The sequence below is a fragment of the Thermothelomyces heterothallicus genome, assembly GCF_042370625.1.
Source record: "Thermothelomyces heterothallicus CBS 202.75 unplaced genomic scaffold P884_scaffold_7, whole genome shotgun sequence".
Lineage (NCBI taxonomy): Eukaryota > Fungi > Ascomycota > Sordariomycetes > Sordariales > Chaetomiaceae > Thermothelomyces > Thermothelomyces heterothallicus.
The window spans coordinates 1203373-1227680 of NW_027192568.1; the positions used below are offsets into that span (position 1 = coordinate 1203373).

The following is a 24308-nucleotide window of genomic DNA, read 5'->3' on the forward strand; positions in this document are numbered from 1 at the left end:
GTGTAGTGTAGTGTAGTGTAGTGTAGTGTAGTGTAGTGTAGTGTAGTGTAGTGTAGTGTAGTGTAGTGTAGTGTAGTGTAGTGTAGTGTAGGTGAGACACTCGGAGCGCCCTCTCGAGAGTTTCGGCTGTTCTATCAGTTGGTTCTTCTAGCGCAGCGCACGGAGGACGGGGCACGTTGATAGTGCACGCGCGACTGCCTCACCAACAGATCGGTTGGTCCTGTCTCATGTCCGCGCCCTCCAACCCGCTCTTAGGGCGACTTGGAAGTGGAGACGAACGAGGCGGCACTAACACCATGCAAGGAGCTCGGCGGTCGGATGCCGTGATCTGCTAGTGCGTCTCTCTCTGTGTTTGTGTGTGTCTCCCGTACTGTACACTACAGCTAGACATGCAGTCCCGTCCCGAGACCTCGACCAAGACGGTGGGTATATGCAAGCTCGTCCAAGCGGTGGGCGGATCTCCCCACGCTTCTCCGCCGGAGGCCCGGAACCGGAGCCGGAGCCGGCTTCGGGGCGGGAGAGGGTTTCTGACCTGGAGCTTGCGAGAATGACGGACCCTTTTGGGCCGATGGTCCTGACGCTGTCCGCAAGGTAACCATTCACCGCGTGTGGTGATACAGTTCGATGACGTTCGATTACGCCGCTCTCGTCGACGTTGAATGCCAAGACGAGACTTGAAGCAGCAGAATAAAACCCAAAAGAGGGGGAGTAATGGATGAGGGAATGAATGAGATAGGAGAAAAAAAATACAAACAGAAATGTGCAACTCCGTAGAGTTCGTGTTGATGTTGATGTTGATGCTGGCTGCTGTCCGAAGCACATCATGCCCTCGTTTCCACAACTTGATCAGGCAGTGTACTGAGTGCGCTGGTGCAGTGTGTTTGTAGGCTACACTAGGCCGGCTAGGGAAACATGTTCCATACCTGCATTTTGACCTTGGTATAATCCGTATGAGGGGGACCTTGCAAGTTAAGGGCGCGATGCAGTTATGAGCTGCTGAACGCGTTGCCTTTCTCGGACACTTCGGGTTTTCCGTCGAGTGGCCGAGTGCGTGGGGCCGAAGCACGGGCGTGAGAGTAACAGCGCTAGCGTAGTGCAATGTGGCCCGATTCTGACGAGATCTCGGGTGCGAGAGCAACCCGGCCAAGCAGCTAAGCGGAGATCCATGTGCCGCTCTGCCGGTGTCCCGGAACGGTGCTTTCAGCTCGGGTATCTTGGATCTCGGTTCTCTTCTACCACAGTGATCAGTGTGCAAGCCGTATGTACCTTACTGGTAGTATACAGGCATATAGATACATGTATGTACATAGTTATTACGGAGTAGATGTAATCCGTACAAAACCTTTTGAGTCGCGGCTGCCGAAACCGGCATCCCTCTCCTGCTCTTCTCCCCCCCCCCCCAAAAAAAAAATCTTTGCGTAGTAGTCCTGCGCAATTCGTCCGCGTAAACCTTTTCTACTCGTGCGTGCCTGAAAATCAAGACCAGGTTGTTGAGAGGGCCAGCCGCAGCTTTCGTGGACTGCCACGTTGACGTGGGCAACTAGTTGCCTTCATCATCAAGCCGCTTTCCCTCTTTGACGTGGGGTTGCCACGCGGGTGGAGAGGCCTCAGCTCGACCAGCATACTCATAGTAGTCGGCTTGGCATCGCAAACTTTGACAAGACGGGAAAGAGCAGTCAATCCGGGAGCCACGGCCGTCTGGCCTTGCTCTTTGCGATGGTGGTGGCCGACCGAGGAGGCCGCTTGTTTTTCGATCGTACAATTGGAGGACCGTGTAACAGAAAGACGCGGGACCATTGGAGACTGGACGGCAGGGCTTTTGACAAAGCTGCACCCCGACCCAACCCCCGACACAAATGTGTTCGCGTCTCTGAATTACAAGTAACTTACCGCCCAACCGCATCTGGTCGCCGTGTTGCTTCTGCGGCAAACCCCTGACGCCAGGCCTCTCTTTTAGCGCAATCCTCCCCTGCAAGGAACACCTTCTCTCACCGCCCGAGGAAGTCCCGTATTCAGCGGCGTGGCCGCCGTCCAGGCTGGGATATTGTTAGTTACGATCCACCTTGGGAGGCCCCGCTTACTTATCGAAAGACCTCCAAGCTTGCGCTCTCGACTTCTGCTGGTTTCCAGAGAACCTGAGCGCCCACGGGTCGTCTACACTACCTATCCACCGCCCCGCAGGCTTTTTTTACATGAACTACGAAGTACTCTGTACTGGTAAAGAACAATGTGCACTTTCCTGCACAACGGTGGGCCATTTCGCATCAGGACGCGCTGTCAGTCGGTCAGTCCCGTCCCTCGGCCGCCTGCCACATCTGGGCGGTAGCGCGACGTAGTGCGTACTGTACGTGTAAGTGTTGTGGTAAATCTGCCCGCGTTAGGTGAGATCGACGACAACAACTGCCCACCTGGGCCGCGAGAGGGAAGGAGAGTGGGTGCCCTAGCGCCCGCAACTGCAGCCACCGACGCTCCACGAAGCACTGGCCTCATCCCGCAAGGTTTCCTTCCACCCGCCGCTGCACCCGTGCGCTCGATTCGATCGTCGCTCGCCTTGTCCCGACTGCCAAGCCAGCAAGGTGCGAAAGCGCGACCGCCAGAGATCTCCACTACGAGTCAAGTTCGAGCAAAGCCTCGACAGGGACTCTGGTTCATCTCGACGTCTCTCTGTATTCCGCCTTCGGGTGTTGCTCTACACTAATAAAGTTCATGGTGGCTGCCCCCCCGATCTGGGATGTTTTTTTTGTTATCTTCCTAGGCCTGGTCCTTTTTTCCCCTCAATTATTGAGAATACGTCCGGATTGCTGGGATATTCCTGTCCCTTGTCCTTCTATGTTCCTACACGATAGCGTCATCGCGTCGTTAATTGTCATATTATTACTCGCCTGCCAGGGGTCAGTTCCAGCGAACATGTTCTGAGCGAGAGTGGATCAGAGCCCGGCGCCGCAGCAAACAGAAGGGAGGATTCCCTGATTGCTGCCAACAATCCCGTCTTGCGTCCGGTGGAAGCGGCAGGAACCAGGCAAGGAGCCAGGCAGGAAAGGAAGGCACCAGCGACTCGAGGGCCAAGCCCTTGCTTTGGGAGGAACCCGCCTGCCCGTGCACTCATCCGAACAGCACATCAACACATCCTTGTCGTACCTGGTAAACTTGCCTACTAAGTAGGCATTTGGTTGTGGCGAGGTAGGTTGTTGCGCTGTTCCGTTGCGCCCAACCGGGGCCCTTTTCTTGGGGGGAGGCGTTGCGGCTGCCGACAGAGCTAGCGTGCCCGGCGAACCAGCGAACCAGCGAACCAGTGCACACCACGACCTACGCGACGAGCCAGCAGCTGCGAAGCTCTGGTGTTCTGTACGGATTACATCCCGGCGCACTTACGCAGTAAGCTGGGAGCGAGTGGGCTTGTAGGTGTGTGCGCGCCTGTTTGTCTGGGTTCTTTTCTTCTTTCGCTGGGGCTGTGTTGTGCAGCAAAGCGGGCAACCCAGAGGCAGAGCCAAGTCGGGGCGTTCGGTGGCCTGTCTGTGCCATGCGATGAGTGGTTCTCGGGGTGCTGCGGTGGCCTCGTGGGCTGTCGAGTCCCGAGCACCACTTGCCTTTCATGTCTCGCAACCAACGTTGGATTCATTAACGTTAACCGGCCCCGGCCGAGCCCTTCCGCCCAAACCATCCCCCCCGCTATCTCCCAGTCGGGATGCGGGCCCGGTCGATCGCTCTCCCGGTTTCAAGAGCCTCCCGCCGCTGCCAGATCTCGCAGCCTTCGACATTCCCTCCTTCGACCTGGTCAGCGAATTCGAGAAGTCATTCGGCTTTGCCACCGTCGAGGGAGCAGCCCGAGAGCAGCCACCACAGAGGCCCGCCACGGCGACAGAAGGCACGCTTCCGCCCTCCAAATCCGAGCGCGATCGCCATCCGACTACCGCGAGCGAGACGGCAGCCGGCGTCACGGTGGTGGGCGGCCACGTTCGCAACCGGAGCAGATCAATGATCGACCGTCCCCTCTTGTGGCTTCCGGGCTCAACAAACACGACTCCCAGCGTCCGGGCCGGCGAGGAGGAGCACCGCCCCAAGAGGCTGGGGAAGCCATTGGACCGACCACGAACGATCGAGTCGTTTGCCGACTTTGCCAAGCGGTCCTGGATCACCAAGTCGAGATCCCCGTCGCCCACCAGCAGACCCGAGAAGCCGCGGGACGCCAGCCGTTCCGTCTCCGCCGAGGCGGCTCCCGCGCTCGGCACAGGAACGACTCCGGGAGGGCAGACCAAGGCCGACGCCGCGAGCACCGCCGAGCCGCCGCCTAAGAGAAGCGCCCTGGACCGCGCCAGCAGCTATCTGACAAGGATCAAGCAGAAGCCGCAGAACGTCTTCTCGCGGGGCTCTCCATCCCTCACCCTCAAGACTTCTCTTGGCAGGAGCGGCGCCGCGAGCGAGTCCGAGGGCAGGACGCCCTCGGCGCTGTCCCCGATAGGCTTCCCGGCCTCTCCTGCCGCCGTTCCGAAGAATGCTTCTTACAATAGCGTCGGCTCGGCCACATCCCGCACGTCGTCGAAGGCGCCGTCCGTCGATACCGACCCGGATACCGACACGGCAACGGCCAGCAGCGCGTCCGAGAACACCTCCCAGTCGACCGTGGACACGAACGTGACGATGCCGCACCCGACGTCGCGCGACCCGCTCTGGGCCACGTACCGGACGCTCGACATGGAATTCTCCAAGTTCGCTGCCAAGAGCTCCACGGCCGGGCGCATGGGCGTGGTCCGGTCGATTCTGGTGCCCTTCCTGCGAAGCACGGCATCCCACCCGTCCAACTCGAACCGAGCCGTCCTGACGGCCGAGGACTTCGACCGCAGAGCGACCATTCTGAACAAGTGGTGGAACGGCCTCTTGGTGATGCTGACCGGCGCCAGCTCGAGGCTGCCGGCCGGCCTCGGCCAAGTGATCGCCTCCCTCGGCGTTCACTTCCCCGTCTTGCAACCAGTGGCCGGCGTCGACCGCCCGGCCCTGCTCGAGGCCATCACCATGATCATGATGCGTCCCGAGTGGAGGGCCTGCACGAGCCAGTTCCAGCCCCTGGCCAATCGCTGCGCCCGGGAACGGGTCCGGCCTTGGTCGGGAACCGGCTCGACCGTGGCGACGGCGCACGACCCCGACTCGCTCCTGATTGCCGAGTCGGCCGAGCACAACGTCCGTACCATGTTCGTCACCAACCTCACGGTGCAGATGGCGCTGGTCGTCGAGAAGCTGTCGCTTCGGCACGCCCCGCTGAGCCTGGTCAATTGGTGCGGCAAGGCGTGCGCCTACGCCTTCTTCTTTGTGCCCGGCGTCTGCGACGTGCTGGTTCGCCTCTGGGGCCTGAACGCGGACCTGCTGCGCAGGGTGGCGGACGAGTTCGGGCTGCCGAGGAGGAGCAAGGGCGAGAGCGACGACATCGTCGCCCTGTTCCCGTCGCACATGCACAATCTGGGCTGGTCGTCGGTCAAGACGCTCTCGGACAAGCTGCGGGTGGCCGCCAAGCTCCCGCTCCTGGTCGCCAAGATCCACTGGCACGGCCCTTGGGTGTCGAGGTGGCGGGGTGGGGATACGGACCTGGTCTTCATCTTCTGCAGGTACTTTCACGCCCTCGCCCAAGAATTCATGCCAGAGGGCCTCCCGCTGGTCGAGAAGGCGCGCGCCCCGGCCTTCGCCCTGGTCCACGCCCAGCTGCTGTCGATATTGGACAGCACTATCCACCGGCAGGCCTCCCTCGATGCCGTGCTGGGGCCGCCCCTTTCCGACGCCCTCCACGGCGCGGATGCCGCCCTGACAGCGCCTCCGCTACCGAGCAATCTGATGAAGGGAATGGACGAGAACCGGCTGCTGCTCCTGCTCAAAGACATGTTGGCCGACAACTCGTTCGCCGTAGGCCCAGAGATCAAGCATACCTTTGCCGAGGCCTTCGTTGCCGTCACGAAGGCTGCCACCAGGAGGACGCCCCGTTTCGAGCACGCCTCGTGTTTTATGCTGTGCGACTTCCTCGAGGAGGCGCTGGTCGTGCTCGACGCCTTCCAGACCTCGGTCAACACGGGCGCCGCGACGTCTCCGGTCGACGAAACCGGGCGATCTGACTACTTCTGCCAACCCGGCCTTGCCAAGCCCGTCGATTACATCGACTGGCCTTTCTGGTTCGATGTCGGAAGGATGCTCCTGGACTCGAATAATACCATGTCCGAGATTCGCGTTTTGTCCTTCATCTACACCCTCTGGGATGCCATCACCGCCGACCCTGCCCGCAAGGAGGCCGTCTGCCTGGGCTGGCTGCTCTCCGAAGGCGTCTTTGCAAAGTTTTTCAATCACTGGTCTCCGATGGTCCGCGCTTATTACATGCGCTTGCTCTGTTGGCGGATCTGCAGGGATTCGGGCAGCGCCAGCGAGGTAGACATGTAAGGAAGGAACCGTGGCATCCCAAGCTCTTTGTTAAAAAAAAAAAAAAAAAGAACCATCTCAGGACTGACAACAATACAGAAAAATCTTCCTCGTCGTGTCGCAGCGGCTGAAGACGGTCTGGTCGCATTATCTCTGGCTCAAGCAGGATGCCGAAGCCAAGGGACGCATGCCTCCGTCGACGGCGCCTGCGTGCCCTGCCCCGGGCAAGCGGTTCATCATCATCCGGACCGAAGTCCAACAGCCGCAACCCTCGCTGCGGCTCGGCCTCGACTCGTTCTCGGGCGCTTTCCCGACCGTGGATACCCTGTTTGACTACCGCGCCCCGGCAACCGGCACCGGCGACGGCGCTTCGAGCAGCAGCAATGGGAAGGCGGACGGCGGCGGCATGTCGTTCAAGAAGCGATTGTCGCTCCTGGGCAAGGTGCTCCCATTCGGCGCCTCGCAGGACAGTCCGATGACGGAGACGAAGCGTTCTTGGGAGGAGGAGCTGGAGCAGGCTCGCCGCGATACGGCGGCCTCGCGGCCGACGGGCGGCTCAGGGAAGCAGAACCCTTTCGGGCCACCGGGTCCGCCGACTCCGCCAAAACAGGGCCCTTCGACAGGCGTCGCCCCTTCCTCCGCGTCCGTCTCGTCTGCCGGGTCAACGCCCACGTTCGACGCGGCCACTTTCGTCTTTCGTTTCACCCTGACATGGCTGACGGGCCCCGGCGGCACGCCGATGCCTTGCCCGCCCAGCCGCGACCGCATCATAACCCGGCCTCGGCTCCCGGCGGCCGCACAGGCCCGGGTCAGCGCCCGCTCCGCGGCCGACGGACCGCCACCAGTCTCGGCAGGCCTGCCGCCCGAGACGCGGAGGGTTAGCGGGCTGCTGCAGACGGGCTTGATTAGCGAAGCGCGCAACGCCAGACCCCTCGCCGCCAACGACGGCGAACCCCGCAGCCCATCGCGGGTCAAGGACGCCGAGAAACGGCCGTTGCTGAACGTCGATATTGCGCCACTTGGCATAACAGGGTTCGATGATTACGGCGGCGATACCGCAGGCAAAGCCGACGGCGAAGGCAGGCTAAAGGTCCAGTCCCGCATCAGGACAATGTCGGACTTCGGCCCGGGCGGCTCTGAGTCGGACCGCAACGGCACTCTTGATGGTCGGCGTCGGTCGCTTGACCGTAGCAGCAACAACAACCGAGCCGGACCTGTGGTATCCGCGCCCGTGCCCCCGCCGGTAGTCCGCCCCGAGCGCCCCACCGGGGTATATGCGCCCGGTGCCGTGTATGCCGGGCGGGCGCTCGCCGAGTGGAGCATGGTGGTTGGCGAGTGCAACAACTTTGTAGACCGCCGCCGCGACGAGGGCGTCCTGGGATTGAGCGAGGTCGAGGTGCCGACGCTGAGCGTCGAGGGGCTTGGGATGCGTGCGCGCGGCTAACAGGCGACCACTGAAGTGAAGATACCCGAGGCGAGATGGAAAGAACCTGGACAAAAACAATGAGCTTCTATCCAATTTTCTCACCACCCTTTGGTCGACCAACTCGAAGGCGGCTGGATGACGCCTTCGTCAGGCGTATCCTCATCGATACGTGTCGTCAAAACCGGTTACGGTCGGTATCAAACCTTCTCGAGTGTCCCGACTTGTGCAGGAGAGCACTTGACGAGAGAGACTGCACGGCTCAACACGGCAGAGTACGGGCAGAGAGCATCTTCTCATTTTACACCATCTGCATCTACGTCGGTTACAGCGATTCTCTGTTTACATATCGAGCATTTCTCTTTTTTTTTCCGCATACATGCATGCCTGGATATTACTACTCTGCATTTTATTCTTGTTGATTTTGTCTCTGCCACATCGAAAAGGGCGCACGTTATCACAGGAACAAAACAGAATTTTTAAAAAGGCGTTTCGGTTGGGGGTTTTGGGCCGGGGAATTAGGTTTTTTTTTTTTTGGGGGGGTTAGGTTTTGGGGTGTGTTTAATACGTTAGAGCGGAAGTGTTTTGGGAGAGGGTTATCGATATGCTTTTAAAAGTTCATCGTATTGGTACAGTACTTGGGCTACGGCAATACTTAATGATATTTTCTGGTCCACGGTTACAGTCTGGCGCCTTTAGTTACTCGGATTTGGGGTTTATGATGTTGAAGCCGAGTAATGGGGGACGTGGTGGGGAACTGGGAGGGCTGTCGCGATGTGTTTTGTCTACTTAGTGTGCATGGTTGTGTGTGTGTGTGTGTGTGTGTGTGTGTGATATGCGGACGGTCAATTCTCTGCTGTCAGTGTCTCGCTTGCGGCTTGGGAGAAAGGGGGGGGGGAAGGAGGTCTTCAAATGCGGATCGTCAGGGGGCGGCGGGCGGCGGTGAACTCATCATCACAATCATCATCACAATTTGAAGTTTTGCGGAGCATTCCGTGCGCAGTACCGGTAAATTGCTTGTCCGGCTCCCAGGCCGGCTCTGGTTCATACGGATCAGCGACTCGCGCGAGTTTTTCTTCTCCAGAAGCAGTTAACGTTAACTACCTTGTGCGTGTGTAGTGTAACTACGTAATTCCGTACATATATTCCGTATATACGTATTTGATTAGGGCACGCTGCGTTCGCCCTCGAGGGTCACATATGGCTCTTCGTCGGTCCTACCAGATGGGGAAGGTGGATGACCTGATCTAGGACGCTCAGCAACGCTAGAAGAAGCCAAGGAAGGTATCCGTACATACCTACTATGTATATATATATTATATATATGTATGTGGAGGGACGGTAGTTAATCCGTATCTGGTTTCATCGACTTGGCGTCGGTACCGGCCGCAGCGGCTCGGCCGCCTTGCCGTTTTCGGCGGTCGAGACTCTCCCCGGATGTCCGGACCGGAATGTCGGAGGTCAAGGGCCCGGGACCGGCCCGGTGACGGAGGAACAATGGGAAGGGAGACGGCTGGTTGCGGATGACACGGGCCAATTGTATCCAAAGGACAATGCCGCTGTATGTACATAACGTTAACATGCAACCCGTTACGGACACCCGAGCAACCAAGCATAAAGTCGTATCTCATAACCCGCTTTTCTTTTCTTTTTTTTTTTTTTTTCGGCTCGCCTGCGTCACGAACGGTGGCGGCAAGGGCGTAGCCCGTCTATATACTTCGTTCCAAGCCACTGCACGGTATCAGGGCCGCTCATGTGTATTGTATAGATTTTCGTGTTGTAGCATGCAGAAGATGAGAGAGGATACGCTCGAGCCATTCCAGCCAGAACCCCAAACACAACGGGAAAAGCGCCAGAGGGCAAGAAGAAAGGGAAGAAAATGAAATCGTAGTGCCATGCCGTCTATCACCGACAGGGGGGTGGGGGTTCACCAAAAACCAACCCGTCACGCTTGGACCTCGCTGCGTATGTACATACCGTAGGATTGAAGGAAAGAGAGAAAAAAAATAGACCAGATATTCCCCTCCCCCCCTCCCCCCCTTTTTTTTTAATTCCCCCCCTTTTTTCCCCCTTTTCTTTCAACCTTGTCAAGCAAGCAACCCATTCATCAATGGCCATTGATGCCGTTGGTACCATTGGTGCCGTCGACGTCGTTGCCGTCCTTGGCGGCGGCGGCGGCGGCCTCCTCGGCCTCGACCTCGGCGACGGCGCGCTCGAGGGCCTGGAGGACGTCCTTCTTGAGGTCCTCGGCGTCCTCGACGCCGCAGCTGAGGCGGACGAGGTCGTCGAAGACGCCGACGGCCTCGCGCTGGTCGCGGGGGATGCCGGCGTGGGTCATGCTGCTGGGCACCTCGCAGAGGGACTCGACGCCGCCGAGGGACTCGGCGAGGGTGAAGATGCGGGTGCGCTGGCAGAAGCGCTCGGCGGCGGCGTGGCCGCCGCGGATGCGGAAGGAGAGCATGCCGCCGCCCATGGCGTCGCGGTGCTGCTTCTTGGCGATGTGGCGGTGCGGGTGGGAGTCGAGGCCGGGGTAGTTGACGGCGATGACGTGGGGGCTGGCCTCGAGGGCGCGGGCGACGGCGGTGGCGTTGGCGGTGGCCGCGCGGGCGCGCAGGTGCAGCGTCTTGGCGCCGCGGTGGGCCAGCCAGGCGTCGAAGGCGGAGGGGACGGCGCCGAGGGCGTTCTGCAGGAAGGCGAGGCGCTTGTGCAGGGCGTCGCTGTTGAAGGCGGCGACGCCCATGACGACGTCGCTGTGGCCGTTGATGTACTTGGTGACGCTGTGGACGACGATGTCGGCCCCGTGGTCGAGCGGGTTCTGGATGTAGGGGCTCAGGAAGGTGTTGTCGACGACGACCATGACGCCGTGCTCGTGGGCCTGGGTGGCGACGGCGCGGATGTCGACCAGCCGCAGGGTCGGGTTGCTGGGGCTCTCGATCCAGACCAGCTTGGTCGACTCGGTGATGTGGTCGCGGATGTCGACCTCGATCTCGGGCGTGAAGGTGACGCGGACGCCGTGGGCCTTGGCCACCTGGGTGAAGTAGCGGTGCGTGCCGCCGTACACGTCCGAGACCGAGATGACGTGCGAGCCGGCGGCCAGGGACTGCAGGATGACCGTGGTGGCCGCGCTGCCGGACGAGAAGGCGAGCGCGTACTTTGCGTGCTCGAGCGCCGCCACCATGGCCTCGAAGTTGTTGCGGTTCGGGTTGCTGCTGCGGCTGTACTCGAACTCGCCCACCGGCTTGCCCACCGCCGTCTGCGCGAACGTGGTCGACAGCGAGATGGGCTCGATCACCGCCCCCGTCGTCGGGTCGTGCGGCGACCCCGCATGCACCGCGAGCGTCCCGAACCCGTGCTCGGGCGACGGCGCCCGTGGCGGCGTCACGATGGCCTGGTCCGTGTGGGCCGTCATGGCTCCCGCGTCGCTACACTACGCAATCTGCAAGGGGCGCGCGGCAGGGTGTGAGGGTGTGCGAGGGTGTGCGAGGGTGTGCGATCGACGGCGAGCCCTCCGTTTGGTCGATCGCCGTTCTCTCTCTCTCTCTCTCTCTTTGCGGCGCCGACGTTGGCTGCTCTGGGCCTCTAGACCGTCGAAACGTGGAACGTGGGGGTGCAGAACCGGTAAAGTATGTATGTATGTGCAGTACAAGGTTGGGTAACGAGGTACAAAATGCCAGAAAAAGAACAAATAAGGATATTTGTAGCCCACTGCAAATGCTGCAAGTAGGGCCTCTTAGGGCGTCCCGTGTGCACTTTGTCAATTTCTGCCGAGGATGGTGCAATCTGGATCCGTTAGTATTTATGGATTTTAGAGCCGCCTGCCTCTCTGCACCTTTTTTTTTACTTTGCTCTCTCCGTCTCCGCTCTCTCCTCAGCAGCGTGCGCCCTTGGTCTTTTTTTTTAATTGTTAGGGATCACTAATAACTAACACTTTTTACGCCCTTCCAACCCGCAAAAATTCCCTTGGGTATCCGACTCCGCTCCGCTCCGGCTGGTCGGCTTCCCCTGGTTCGACGGGGTCCGACGGCTTCGATGGGCTTCGGATGGTGGTGATTGCTCATCTGGATTTCAAATCCGGCCTATGTACGGAGTATGTACATACATACAAGCGCGCCGGCCAGCGCCGGCCAGCGCCGCCCGGGCCGCGTCAGGCGCAGATCCGCAGGTAATCATTACATACAGCGATACGATTCAACTGGGCAGGTCGTGTCACGGTCGTACTTGGCGCCTCACCGTCTGTTTCGGAAGGCCGACACTTCTGGCTACGATAGGAAGCTGAGGAGAAGACTATGCAAGAGTCTATCCGCAAGCCATCTGTAGCGCTGCAGTAGCGTGCTTGACGATTTCACACCGCACTCGGCAAGTCGGGTCGGCCGGTTGCCGTTCCTCTACTGCGGCTTGCGAAGGGGAGAAATCTCGGGAAGCCGTGGCAAGCCGCAAGGCTTTGTGCTTCCGATGAAATCATCCTGCCCCCCATGGAGAGTTGACCCAATCAGGCAACTGCATCAGGTCCGCCTAGTAATCGGGTTTGGCGGGGTAGTGTACGGTTGAACCTCGAGGGCTGACAAAAACACGTTCTGACGGAACACCCTCTTCATCGAGGGAATGGGATATTGAATATCACCACCTACTTCGTCATCATTTTACTAGAAGCGTAGTTAAGTGTTGAGGCAAGTATTCTTCTGTGATTTGAGAGCCCCATGATTCACAAACATCCAGGTATTCAATTTGCACAGTAAATTCAATTATGCAATATGTGCCCCCATCCGCCATGCCCATTGCAATTGTGCGCGCCTCGGGCTCTCCCGTTCCGGAAGTGTGCACCTCGTCGGGCAACTGCACTCCATACCGGCATTCTGAAGCGTTCCGGGCCGGTCCAAGGCAGCAGCAGCCACCTGCCGATGATCATTTACTGTACGGATTACTTTGCTCTTGTGTTGCCCATCAGCGAAGAATCCCTCCATTGGAACAGAAATGGATGAATTTTGACGCCGTTTCTTCTCTGTTCCGTTTTGTTTTTACTGGCAATTGACGCCTTTTTTTATCTTTTCTTCTTCTTTTTTACTGTCAATGACCATCTTCTTGGTCGTACAAGATTCTTTCCAGGGCTCTTCTCAAGACAAAGAAGAATTGAGAATACCATTCGCAGTAGATAACTTGATGGCGAAGACACCTCAGCATGTGAACCTTCCACTAACACGCAAACACCCAGGATTCCCGCCTTGCCTGCTTCGGCGACCCCACCGGACGGCGCCATTCACGACCCGGGATTGGCTGCATCTGACGGGCTCTCGGTGCCTGCATTACCACCGTCCCCGAGACTGCCAATAGCAGCGGCCTGCGACTTCACCGCAGCATCCGCATTCCTCCTGCTGCCAGCGTTGACGCAAGTACGCAGTAGCAGCGCTGAGCGAAGGACGCGAGCATCTTGAGCATGGGAAGCGGCGAGCCGCCAGTGTCGGCACAGAAGGCCGCACCGTAGCCCGCACATCAGAAACAGAACACCAGAATAAGCTTGGAAGTCGGAAACAGTTTGGAAAAGCCAGCACGCGGTCAGGCCGCGCCCGGTCGCGCATCCACTCTCCAATCTCTCTCACCGGCCAGGAGCTAGCACATTCTCTGCCGCCATAGTATGCCGCCCCGTCGCTCCCACAAGAAATCCCGGTCTGGCTGCCGGCGGTGTAAGGCCCGCAAGATCAAGGTAGGTTTTTTTCTCCTTCGAGCCGCATCGGGGGGAGGGGGAGACGGGAGCCGTTTGCCGGAATATCCGGTCGGTCTGACTGTTTTCTTTTTTTTGCGTGCGATAGTGCGACGAGGTCCATCCTCGATGCGGCAACTGCGTAAAGCACGGTGTCCCGTGTGACTTTGAACACCCCGAGGTCCTGGCCGAGCTCCAAGCTGCTGCTGCTGCTGCTGCCGCCGATTCGCCTTCTACGCCCGGCTCGACCGCCAACTACAGATCTCCCGCCTCCCGACATGGATCCATCATGTCCGGCGCGTCGGCCGGATCGTCCGGTTCGGCGCCGTTGTGTCGGCCCCCACCAACTCCGTCCGTGTCGCAAACGACGCCCCCGGGCCACCGCTTGCTCGAGCTGAGGCTGATGCACCACTACACGGCCATGACATGCAAGACCTTCACCTTCACCGCGCCCGTGACGGAGGACATCTGGAAGATCACGGTGCCGAATCTCGCCTTCTCCGGCTCCCAGCACCTGGCCGACGCCATCCTCGCCGTCGCCGCCCTCCACCTCCGTAGCATGATGCCCAACGACAAGGAACTAATACGCGCCTCCCACGCCTACATGGCCGCCTCGCTCGCCGAGTACAGCGCCGCCCTGACCAAGGGCATCAACAGCAGCAACGCCGAGTCCCTCTTCCTGACCTCAGCCCTCATCGCCTTCCAGTCCACGGCCACGAGGGTGTTCATGAAGGATGAGGTCATGGTCGGAGATGACGCCGATGCCGACGCGAATCAGAAGAACCGCCCATCGGGCTGCTATTCCATCCCCTTCTCGTGGTTCCATTCCTTCCAGGGCGTCAAGGCAATTACTGCTGCTTCGTGGCAGTACTTGCGTTCCAGCCCCGTTGTGACACAGGTAATCAACTCTCAAGCCGTCCTTCAACTGGACTTGAACGCGGGGCCAAAGACCTTTTTCGGGCACTTGCTCGAGGGTCTGGACGAGGAGCTCGCCGCCATGGGCGATGTCTCGGCCGCATCTCACAGCTCACCCGCAGCCACCCCCGCCGGCCCCTTTCCGGCGCCGCCACAACCACCTCCTCCACCATCACAGTCCACCTCAGCGAGCTACCAACCACCAAACAAACCGGCCGCCGCCGCCACACCCGAACTAATTGCCTCCACACGGCAAGCCTACCAACACGCCGTCGCCGTCCTCAACTGGGCGCACAAGATCCCGCACAAGGGCGCGCCCCTCGCCTTCCCCGCCACCGTCTCGCGCCGCTTCATCGAGCTGCTCGAGGAGCGCCGCCCGCGCGCCCTCGCCATCCTGGCCTGCTTCTTCGCCCTGCTCAAGTCGATGGACTCGATCTGGTGGTTGCATGGCATGGCCCGGCGCGAGGTTCTCGGGGTCGTCTCGCTCTTCAACAGCGATTATTTCGGCCCGGACGCATACCGCACCTGGTGGCCACACCTCGAATGGGCCATGCGCATCGCCCTCTACGAGCACCCGGAGGGCAGCGCCGGAGAGCCCATCCCCGCCGACATCTGGGGCGCCGACTGGTACGCCGAGGAGCGCGCCCTCGCCGAGGGCCAGGCCCAGCAGGGCGGATATGTCCGCCACATCGAGCTGCTGAGCCAGATGACCACGGCCATGCAGAGCGTCCCTGCCGTGCCCGAGTGTGTGCCGCCCATGGGGAACCAAGCGTGATTCGCGTGAAGGGGAAATGAGGTAAAAGAGGCAAGAAAGAAAAATAAAACCAACACAATTGAGGTGAAAGGAACTCGCCAGACGAGATTCCATTTCGGCCGGATGCCGAGCATCTGGCGCCCGCACACGGGTTACGCTACAGCGATGGATGGTTTGTCTGGCCTTCTATTAAGGTCATCAAGGCACCCCAACCCGTCGCGGTGGCAGCAGACCTAAAGAACCCTGCATAGGCAGTTCTTAAACAAAGGAGCCCGGACGAAATTCGAGCGAACCGTCCTGCCATGCAGAGCCGTGCCGATATTCCTCGGCCCCATGGGGAACAACGGAACATCCTGGGCATATCAAGCAAACCAATGGGTTGACCCACACCCTCGAAAGGCACCCAAAGGGCATGGGAAAGCTTCGAGCTGAGAAATGGCATACCATAACAGCAGCAGCAGAAGAAGAGAGGAAGAGGAGGAGGAGGAGGAGGAGGAGGAGGAGGAAGAAGAGGGGAGGGTTCTGTCTCTCGCAAAGTTATAAGAGGTGCATCGACCCAGCAAACGATACGAAAGACAGATGTTTGTAAGACACGGCCAACTGCATCAAGACAACGGCCGCGAGAAAACGGTCGAGACTTGATTGTATGTACATACGTAGACGCGTATGGTGAATAACACCAACCCCCCCCCCCCCCAAAAAAAAAAAAAAAAATTATATCGAGCCACAAAAGAGTCCATGACGCCGTTGTATTTTTCCGGTCCCTCCTCACTCCAAACGCCCGCGTTAAGATTTGAAGAAGAAGAGAGAGAGAGGGGGGGGAGGAAGGGAGGGAGAAAGAAGAATCAGAACCGAACAACCTTTCCCCTTCCATTCCCCTCCTCTTGATTACGTGAATCAACCAACTAGCTAAGCCTTGACCTTGCGCTTCCTCTTGGTGGGCTGCTGCTCCTGCGGGGAGGCGGTCCCGACCGTCTCGTCGTCGTCGTCGCCGCCGCCGCCGCCGCCGTCCCGCCCGGCATCGTCGTGCTGGTCGCGGGACCGCTTGAGGCCCTTCATCTTGCGCGTCTGCAGGCCGCCGAGGTCGAGCTTGCCCATGTGGATGCGGCCGATCTTGTCGCCCATGGGGTCGGTCGAGATGTTCTTCTTGGTGCGCTCCTCGTTGGTCTTGGGGCGGCGCATGGCCTCCTTGAGGAGGGCCTCGTCGGGCTCCTTCATGCGGCCGAGGCGGAAGTCCATGCGCGGGCCGTGCTCCTCGAGCTCGACGCGGGGCAGCCGCTGGCCGGAGCGCCTGGTGCGGATCGCGTAGACGCGCAGCCGGAGGACGGGCGCCGAGGACGGGTCCGCCGCCGATGATGACGACGACGAGGAGGCGGCGGTGGCGGACTCGGTGGGCTCGTCGGCCGTCACCACCACGCAGAACCGCAGCCCTTCGACGTCGATCTTGTCCGTCGTCTCGCCCCGGAAGAAGTCGATCAGCATGGACTTGGCCATGGTGAAGGCGTTGGGCACGGGGGATTCGCTAATAAATCGCGTGTGGAGTTGAGTTTAATCGGTTAGTTCAAAGATCTTAAAAAGGGAAAAAGGAAAAAGAAGAGAGAGAGAGAGAGAGAGAGAAACGAGCGTTTTGTCGGAGGAAGGATGGCATACAAGGCGGTCCCCGCAAACACCATGAGCGGTCGCATCCCGATGGGGATCTTCTCCGTCTTGAACTGGGACAGGCTCCGGAAGGACTCGGGATCCAGGTAGAACTCGAGCATGTCGAGAATCTTGTAGTCAAACGTGCGGACGAAGGTGATGGTGTGCGGGCGCTTCTTGTTGCTGCTGCCGAAGAGGAGCAGGCTGCAGTCGTTCTTGTCCGAGAAGAAGGCGAGCGAGCTGGCGTCCTCGAAGGGATGGACTATGGTAAAAGGGAAAAAAAAAGAGAAGGAGGGGGGGAGAGGTTAAGGTCAGCCCATTTGGCCTCCGGGACTGCTTGACTAAATAAAGAGGAGCGGAGGCGGCGCATACTGGCATTCTTCTTCTGAAAACGCTTGGCGTTGTCCTTCCTCAGCGCATACAGGTCCCCGAGGGCATCTTGGGTCTGTGAGACGGAAGGGTCAGCGTGAATGGCCACCCTCGGCATCAGTGCCACTATGCTATATTTTTTCGCGTACGATTTGGCTGCAAGTGGTGCCGCGCAGGAACAGGGCCTTCTTGGGATTCTCGACGATCTTGGGCGCCCTCTTCTCAAGGGCCCGCTTGGAGCGGGCATTCCGGGGTTTTCTGCGAAACCGAGCGTCAGAATCAAGAACTGTTACCAAAGGGCAAAAGCAGGAAATGACTTACATTTGGCGCAGCATATTTGTCGAGGAATGTGTTGAAAATGGGGACGACAATTGGCGGTTCTCGAGATGCTAACCAGATGCAGATGCGCATGTTGCTGAGAAAATCAGGACCGGGGCATAGTTATCGATAACAAAAAGCTGATGTGGGGCCGGGGTCCAGACAACAGCCCACTTCGGGGTTGTTCGAGATTTGGTCTCGCACCAGCCACAGTGAGCGCCACAGCTCGAACCTGGCAACCGTGAAGACGCAGCAGATCACAAAACCGAGTTCATCACCTTCATCATTACTATTGGAGATGATTGATGTTATTAATCAATTCCTGTTTGAAGTTTTAAGCACTCTTTTCTGATTTCAGTCTTCTTCATTCACCGTTTGCTGGGTGGGTTAAGAGAACCAGAAAGGCTCTGGACGCCGAGACGGCTTTGTTTGTTTACTTGCAGCGCCACCCCCTTTCCCAAAGAATTGGTTCCTTGATTATGTGCGTAATAGACACAGTAGGCTGCATGCTAAGTGAGCATTTCAGCTCCGTCTGTGAATCCAGATAGACATTGTCAATTCTTAATCTCCCGGGAGCTCTTTGGCCAAGCCCGTAGGCTGCTTCAAGCCCAGCCCCTGTGCTGCGGCTAACACTTCGTTGGCCAAGCACAAAGTCTTGCCCTCCGGGTGATGGCGGGGATGAACAATGGTGGCTTCTCTGTTATCATTTGAGTCTGCGTTTTCTTGCTACGACGATGTCCAGTTGTGCAAGCCTATGTCTGGCCGTAGCCTCAAACATGGACTGCGGCACTAGCGTTGGCCATGGGGGTCCGCGGCCAAAGCACCCACACCTCCGGTCCGATCTTGAGAACTCTGCCCTCTATCCCACAGCAGGAAGCCATGTGTGCGCCATGATAACCCTATGTCACCGCCGAGACACGAGGGGAAGCGGGTCTGCGCCGAGATGCACCAGGGCTTGAAGTTTTCGCTCCGGTCGCCTCGATTTCCGCTGCACTTTGCTCTCCCACACCATCCTTCTTCATCCTTGCGCGTCAATCCTTGCCAGCAATTTGCCAGGATGAAGCCTAAAACTGGCCTCGACACGGCTGAGGCCGTCAGCAAGCTGGCCGCGACGGACCAGACTGCAACTGAAGCTCCTGCTTTGTTGGAAAATAAGAAAGCTTCTGCGCCCATCGCCGACGAGCATGGCGATACTAAGGAATCAAAGAACATCCTCAAGGACGAGAAGTCCGCGATTGGCCAGGCTATGAGCCACGGCCACGCGTCGGCCGGGATTTCCAAAGAAATTATGCGCGAAAAGCTGACTGCTGAGGAGGTCTTCGAGTCCCGACTGGTCGGTTTGATTGAGGCTTATAGAGACCTGATGGCCAGTCGCACTGTGGCCGAGCCCGAATCAAAGCGAAAGACGGTTGATCCGATCGATTCTCTGATTCAGAAGCTCGAGAAGATCAAAGAGTGTGGCACGGTCGAGGTCCACCACCTCGACGAGCGGTCCACCAAAGACCACAAAGATGAAGCCCCGACCGATGTTCGTGTCCTTGCGCAGGATGTCGGCACCAAGTCCGACAAGACGGAGAAAGCGGTCGATTCAGACATTGCGGCCATGAATGACCGATCCCATGATGATGATGAGACGGCCGACAATATGGTCAAGACCGATGACGTTACAAACATGGCCGCAACGGCGCTCTCCGACGGCCTGACTGGTGCGGTGTCTGATGCAGTGGTCTCTCCGGCCGCCGCAGCATCCGAAGGTAAGAGAGCCGTCACAGTTCATCCGAGATGATTTGTGCCTCAAAACACAGAGATCTAAACGCTGTTGTTCTAGGTTCCGCCGCTGAGGGCCAGGTTCTCAACCCTTCGGTCGAGATTTTTGTTTCGTCTCAGAACGGCAGTGAGGCATCGCCCGAGAAGAGCAAGAAGAAGAAGAGAAAGAATCAGAGGAAGAAGCAGCGAAAGAAGGCAGCAGCTGCTCGAGAGGAGAAAGAGGGCGCGCCCAATAACATGGAGCCCGAGAGCAGCGCGGGGGTCGAAGCAGCCGATGACAAGATGGAAAAGCAGGAGGGCGAGTCCACCGGTGATGCTGCCGACGATGTTGCCGACGATGCTGCCGACGATGCTGCCGACGCCGCGATGGCAAATGAGGACAAGGACCCGGCCACTGCTGCCAGCCACGGCGAGCCCGATGGTGCCGGTGCCGGTGCCGGTGCTACTGATGCTCCTGCTGCTGCGAGTGGTGGCGGTGGTGCTGGTGCTCCCCGTAACCCCAATTTTGCTGCCTTCGTCCAGACCCCCGCCAACTACGGCGGCGACGAGAACCTGGCGCGGCTGGTGCAGGACATGGAGCGGGGCAAGACCGAGGGCGACGCGGACGAGCTGTGCGTGGTGTGCGAGAGGCGCTACATCAGCTACTGCAACAGCTGCAGGGGGGCCCGCTACTGCTCGCGCGCCTGCCAGGTGGCCGACTGGCCCGTCCACAAGAAGCTGTGTGCCGACCTTTCGGGCCCTGCCGCCGACAGGAACCGCCCGAGCCAGGCCCACCGCCGCATCCTCTACTTTCCCGCCTACAGCCCCAATCCCACCCTCATCTGGGCCCTCCACCGCGAGACGCCCGACAGGGAGTACGAGTGGATCGAGTATAACCACCCGGACCTGGACCGCTTCTTCTCGACCCCGGGCATCTCGGCCGACGATCCCAGGGCGCACACCGTCCTCAATCTCGTGCACAGTCTGGAAAATCGGTCAGTGCCCACCACGAGAGAATGAGAAAACGAAAAAGGCTAACTCACACTCCACCGCAGCCGCATCGGCCATCAGCTGACTGCCGTCACCCACAATGTCGTCCGGCCCACGGGCGACATTGTGCAGCCCGCGCCGATCAATCGGAGCATCAACGAGCTGACCGAGCCCGGCTACCTGCGGTTCGTCCTTCTTCGGTCCTTTTTTCTCTTTTTCTTTTTTTTGTTCCTGTGCCTTCCTCCTTGCTGACACTGCACGCGTACACAATATGTACACAATATAGTCCCACCTTTGGCCCCGTCGCATTCTTCGCCGACGCCCGCGTCCCCGACGACCCGGGTCCCCCCAAGACCCGCGACATCAGCTCGCGCGACGTGCACAGCATCGTGCGCCTGATCGAGCGCCACGACGGCACCTGCATCGCCACCCCGGAGCTCTACCATGGCGAGACCGTCTCGGGCCTGCGCATCAACGACCCCAAGACCGAGGTCAGCGCCGCCCTCGGCCTCAGGCGCGTCTTCGACATGACCAGCGTCCCCCTCTGCCCGGCCTACGCCTCCGACTACACCATCGCCCTCGCCTTCCATCTCGGTCTCCGCTGGTATGTGCTCCCCTATCACACTCACGCCATCGCTTTGCTCTGGAGACAAGCGAGAAAAGAAAAGAAACCCAGTTTTTTTTTTTTTTTTTTGGAAAAAAAAAAAAAAAAACTAACCGTAGCCACACTCTCTCATATATAGGTACATCCGGCCTGGCAACTTCCTCGGCATCAAGAGCGGCACCACCCTCTGGAGCGACGGCAACCTCCGCTACCTGGGCTTCGTCTGCACCATCTCTGAGCGGACCGAGGTGGCGGCCGCGGCCGCGGAAGCGACGAAGACGACGACGAAGACGACGACGACGACGGTGGAGACGGTCTTCAACTACGGGCCCTTCGCGTCGAGCGTCATCGTCCTGCACGGCTCGGGCCGGCCGGTCGACGTGCACCACGTGCTAGCCTTCAACGCCTACCTGGACGAGGTGTACGTGACCAAGGCGGCCGCGTCGCGCGACGGCTTCGTCCGCTTCTGGGCCGACTTCAAGCAGCGCCGCGGCGGCGCCCTCGCCTCCGTGCCCTCGCCCTACAAGTGGGAGAAGAGGGCCGTCCTCGACCGGCTCGGCTACTACGACCCCACCTTCGTCATGGACCAGGTCGCCCTCCACATCGGCGACGTCTGGACCACCGTCGCCCACACCCTCAACAGCTTCACCTCCCACACCTTTGAGGCCGCCAGACCGTAGCAGCAGCAGCAGCAGCAACACCAGCAGCGTCGCCGCGAGTTTCGGTACTGACTGGCGTGCGGATGCGGCTGATTTGTAGGCGGACACTCTCAAGAGATAAGAAGCTCTCCATCAGACAAGTTAGAGAAATGCTCTCTCTATGCGTGCCTCTGTGTGTGTGTGTGTGTGTGTGTGTGTGTGTTTGTGAACATCAAACCAACTTTTCAGAGCGTAAACTGTATGTTTCTCTATCCCGGAAAAAAAAATGCCATTGATATAAACCAACGCCATGCTTGCTTCCATGCCAACGATACCCAAAAACAAACAGAAAACGCCCGGTTAGCCCATAACCCAATGTAGTCATACCATCATCACTTATTAATAGCCCACGCATTATTTGCCAAAAAAAGATCCTTCTCATCTGCCTCACCGTCCGCCTACCTGCCCCTTGGGCAGCGGGGGGATCCAGCACACGCCCAGGTTCACGGCCAGGTTCACGACCCCGATGATCCAGAATCCCTTGGCGTAGTTGGTGCCCCCGTCCATGCAGCGGAACACGACGGCAAACAGCACGCCCCCGAGGTTGCCGGCCGCCCCGGTAAGCCCGGACAGCACACCGTTGGCCTGCGGGTGCACGTGCGGCACCAGGCTGAAGTTGGCCCCGTTACCGGCTTCCAGGAAGAGCGCCATGATGGCGACCAGTCCGAACATGGCGCCCTCCCCTCCCGGGTTCAGCGCCCCGATCAGGATCAGCAGCAACCCCGCGATGACCCCGCAGGCGACCACCCACCCCTTTTTCCACCACAACGCCCTCTGCCCATGGTCGCTGTTACCACTACCACCACCGCATTTTTGTTCTCCTGCAAAGGACGAAGGAGGCGAAGAGAAGCGCCGGTACAGCAGGTCGCTGATGGCGCCGCCCAGCGGCCGGCTGGCGACATTGAGGAACCCGAACGCGGCTGCCCAGCCGGCCGCCTCCGTCTGCGACAGCCGCGGGAACCGCTCCGCGTAGTATGCCGCCAGCACCCCGTTGACGGCCAGCTCCGTCCCGAACGAGCACAAGTACGCGAGCGCGTGGAACGCCGCCTGCGGCGACAACGCCACCCGCACCAGCTCCCGTGCCGTCGGCGGCTGGACCGTTTCGGTTGCTGCTGCTCCTGCTACTCCTGCTGCTGTTGTTGTCGTTGCTATTGTTGTTTTCGTGGGTAACCGTTCTGTTGATGGGATGGAGGGGTAGCTCGGAGGCGCGGTCGCGCCCGGCTGGTTGCTGTTGTTGTTGTTGTTGTTGGGTGGTTCGACGCCGGCGATCGGAATCGTGATGGCAACAGCGACGGCGGGAGATTTTTGAAAGGTGTCGCTTGGGTCCGGACGGTCGGTGATCCGGCCCGGGACGTACACGATGCTGTTGGCTTTCTCGACATCGGTGCCCGCGCTGGTTTCCGACTCGATGTCGGCGGGGCTGCGGACGTCGAGATCGAGGGGCCCATCTCGCTGACAGTGGAGGTGGCGGTCTCTCCACCTGCCCGTCGGCGTGTCCGGGCAGAGGAGGATGAGGGCGATGCCCGTGGTGATGACCATGGAAAGGGGCACGAGAAAGGTGAGTCGCCACGCCTGGCCGGGGAGGTAGCCGGCCCCGGCGAGGGCATCGTAGACGGCCGGCATGATAAAGTAGGTGATGCCGCCGCCGGCGTTGCCCAAGCCGCCCGTGAGGGCATTGGCGGTGCCGATGACATTCTTGTCGAAGAAACCAGTTGACCAGACCTGGCAAGGGACGAAGGAGCCTCCAAGGATGCCAATGAAGAACCGGCTCACGTAGAGGCCCCGAGCGTTGTGGACCAGCGGAGCAAGGCCGAGCGGGATGGAGCCGACGAGGAGCAAACCTCCAAAGACGTTGCGAGGGCCGAATTTGTCGCAGAGCGGGCCAGCGACAAGGCGAACCAGCAGACTTATTGGCTTGGTTAGCGACGCCAACGCGCATGGCCGGGCCAAGGGGCCCGCTGCTGTCACTTACGTCGCACAAAGGGAGACAATGTTGGAGTTGGCCACCTCCGTCGGGGACAGGCCTAGGTCATCTTTGATGGTATGGGTCAACTGCCCGAGCGGTTAGCCCGCCAGAACCAACCGCACGGTCAGAGGAAAGGGAGATGGTACCAGAGGTGGGAAGGTGTACCACGCCCAGAAGGCAATCATAAACCCGAACCAGGAGAAGAAGAAGACGCGCCCATAAATGTCGACCGGATTGAGAAGCGGTATTGACCGGGCCTTGAGCGTGACCGGGTTGACGTCCGGGCGGGTGTACAGGTACGAGAGCTTGAAGCCCATGATGGGAGCGGCCCTGTCCTAGATTGAGCGACCGACTGCGAGACAAGTGCTGGCCCTGGAGCGTTGAACCATGGATGTCTCGAGAAGCTTGTTCGAATCTTATACGACAAAGCCATGGGTACGGAATGTATGTACGCGATATAGGGCAGAGAAATTACAACCCGGGCCTGCTACGGCACCGCGGTGTGAGTCGAGTCGAAACCGGCCTCTCTCCCTTTCTCCCTATCTGCGTATCTGCGTCACCCACACAAAAGTTGTGGACTCCGTCGCCATTTTTTTGACCGCGGAGACGCTCTTTGCCAGGATGATTGTGGCACTTGGAGGACGGTTGCGGCATAATGAAGCCTGTACACCGGCTAGCACCTTCAATCCTCGACCTCAAGGCCGGCACTCCTGGCTGCTGATCGCTGATAAGCCGCACAAGGATTCACGCGCCGGACGGAGATGCGCAACGTTAGTGTCCCGTCGCCTCGGGAGATGCA

General features: G+C 59.5%; 6 protein-coding genes across 6 annotated transcripts; 3 read left to right on the plus strand and 3 right to left on the minus strand.

Moving 5' to 3' along the window:
* Nucleotides 1-3525: 3525 nt before the first annotated feature.
* Nucleotides 3526-7837, plus strand: P884DRAFT_268813 (uncharacterized protein; the record flags this gene model as incomplete). The annotated part of the gene is made up of 2 exons (XM_069442229.1): nt 3526-6410; nt 6493-7837. 2 exons carry the CDS (start codon nt 3526-3528, stop codon nt 7835-7837), a joined length of 4230 nt encoding a protein of 1409 aa, XP_069299017.1.
* Nucleotides 7838-9947: 2110 nt separating this feature from the next.
* P884DRAFT_154989 (Cys/Met metabolism PLP-dependent enzyme-domain-containing protein) lies at nt 9948-11225 on the minus strand (the record flags this gene model as incomplete). The annotated part of the gene is made up of 1 exon (XM_069437236.1): nt 9948-11225. A coding segment is annotated over one exon (1278 nt), but the record flags the coding sequence as incomplete, so codon positions are not given.
* Nucleotides 11226-13200: 1975 nt separating this feature from the next.
* On the plus strand, nt 13201-15664 carry P884DRAFT_241065 (putative transcription factor). The gene is made up of 2 exons (XM_069440204.1): nt 13201-13514; nt 13621-15664. The coding sequence occupies exons 1-2, from the start codon at nt 13446-13448 to the stop codon at nt 15199-15201; spliced, it is 1650 nt and encodes a 549-aa protein (XP_069299019.1). The 5' UTR covers nt 13201-13445; the 3' UTR covers nt 15202-15664.
* Nucleotides 15665-15879: 215 nt separating this feature from the next.
* Nucleotides 15880-17565, minus strand: P884DRAFT_241069 (Brix domain-containing protein). The gene is made up of 5 exons (XM_069440205.1): nt 17509-17565; nt 17337-17445; nt 17191-17263; nt 16831-17080; nt 15880-16702 (listed from the first exon to the last, which is right to left on the minus strand). Exons 1-5 carry the CDS (start codon nt 17520-17522, stop codon nt 16090-16092), a joined length of 1059 nt encoding a protein of 352 aa, XP_069299020.1. The 5' UTR covers nt 17523-17565; the 3' UTR covers nt 15880-16089.
* Nucleotides 17566-19638: 2073 nt separating this feature from the next.
* Nucleotides 19639-21525, plus strand: P884DRAFT_276704 (uncharacterized protein; the record flags this gene model as incomplete). The annotated part of the gene is made up of 4 exons (XM_069442988.1): nt 19639-20246; nt 20307-20426; nt 20528-20845; nt 20985-21525. 4 exons carry the CDS (start codon nt 19639-19641, stop codon nt 21523-21525), a joined length of 1587 nt encoding a protein of 528 aa, XP_069299021.1.
* Nucleotides 21526-21756: 231 nt separating this feature from the next.
* Nucleotides 21757-23826, minus strand: P884DRAFT_322979 (major facilitator superfamily domain-containing protein; the record flags this gene model as incomplete). The annotated part of the gene is made up of 5 exons (XM_069445433.1): nt 21757-22315; nt 22376-22917; nt 22972-23449; nt 23516-23550; nt 23656-23826. 5 exons carry the CDS (start codon nt 23824-23826, stop codon nt 21931-21933), a joined length of 1611 nt encoding a protein of 536 aa, XP_069299022.1. The 3' UTR covers nt 21757-21930.
* Nucleotides 23827-24308: the final 482 nt, after the last annotated feature.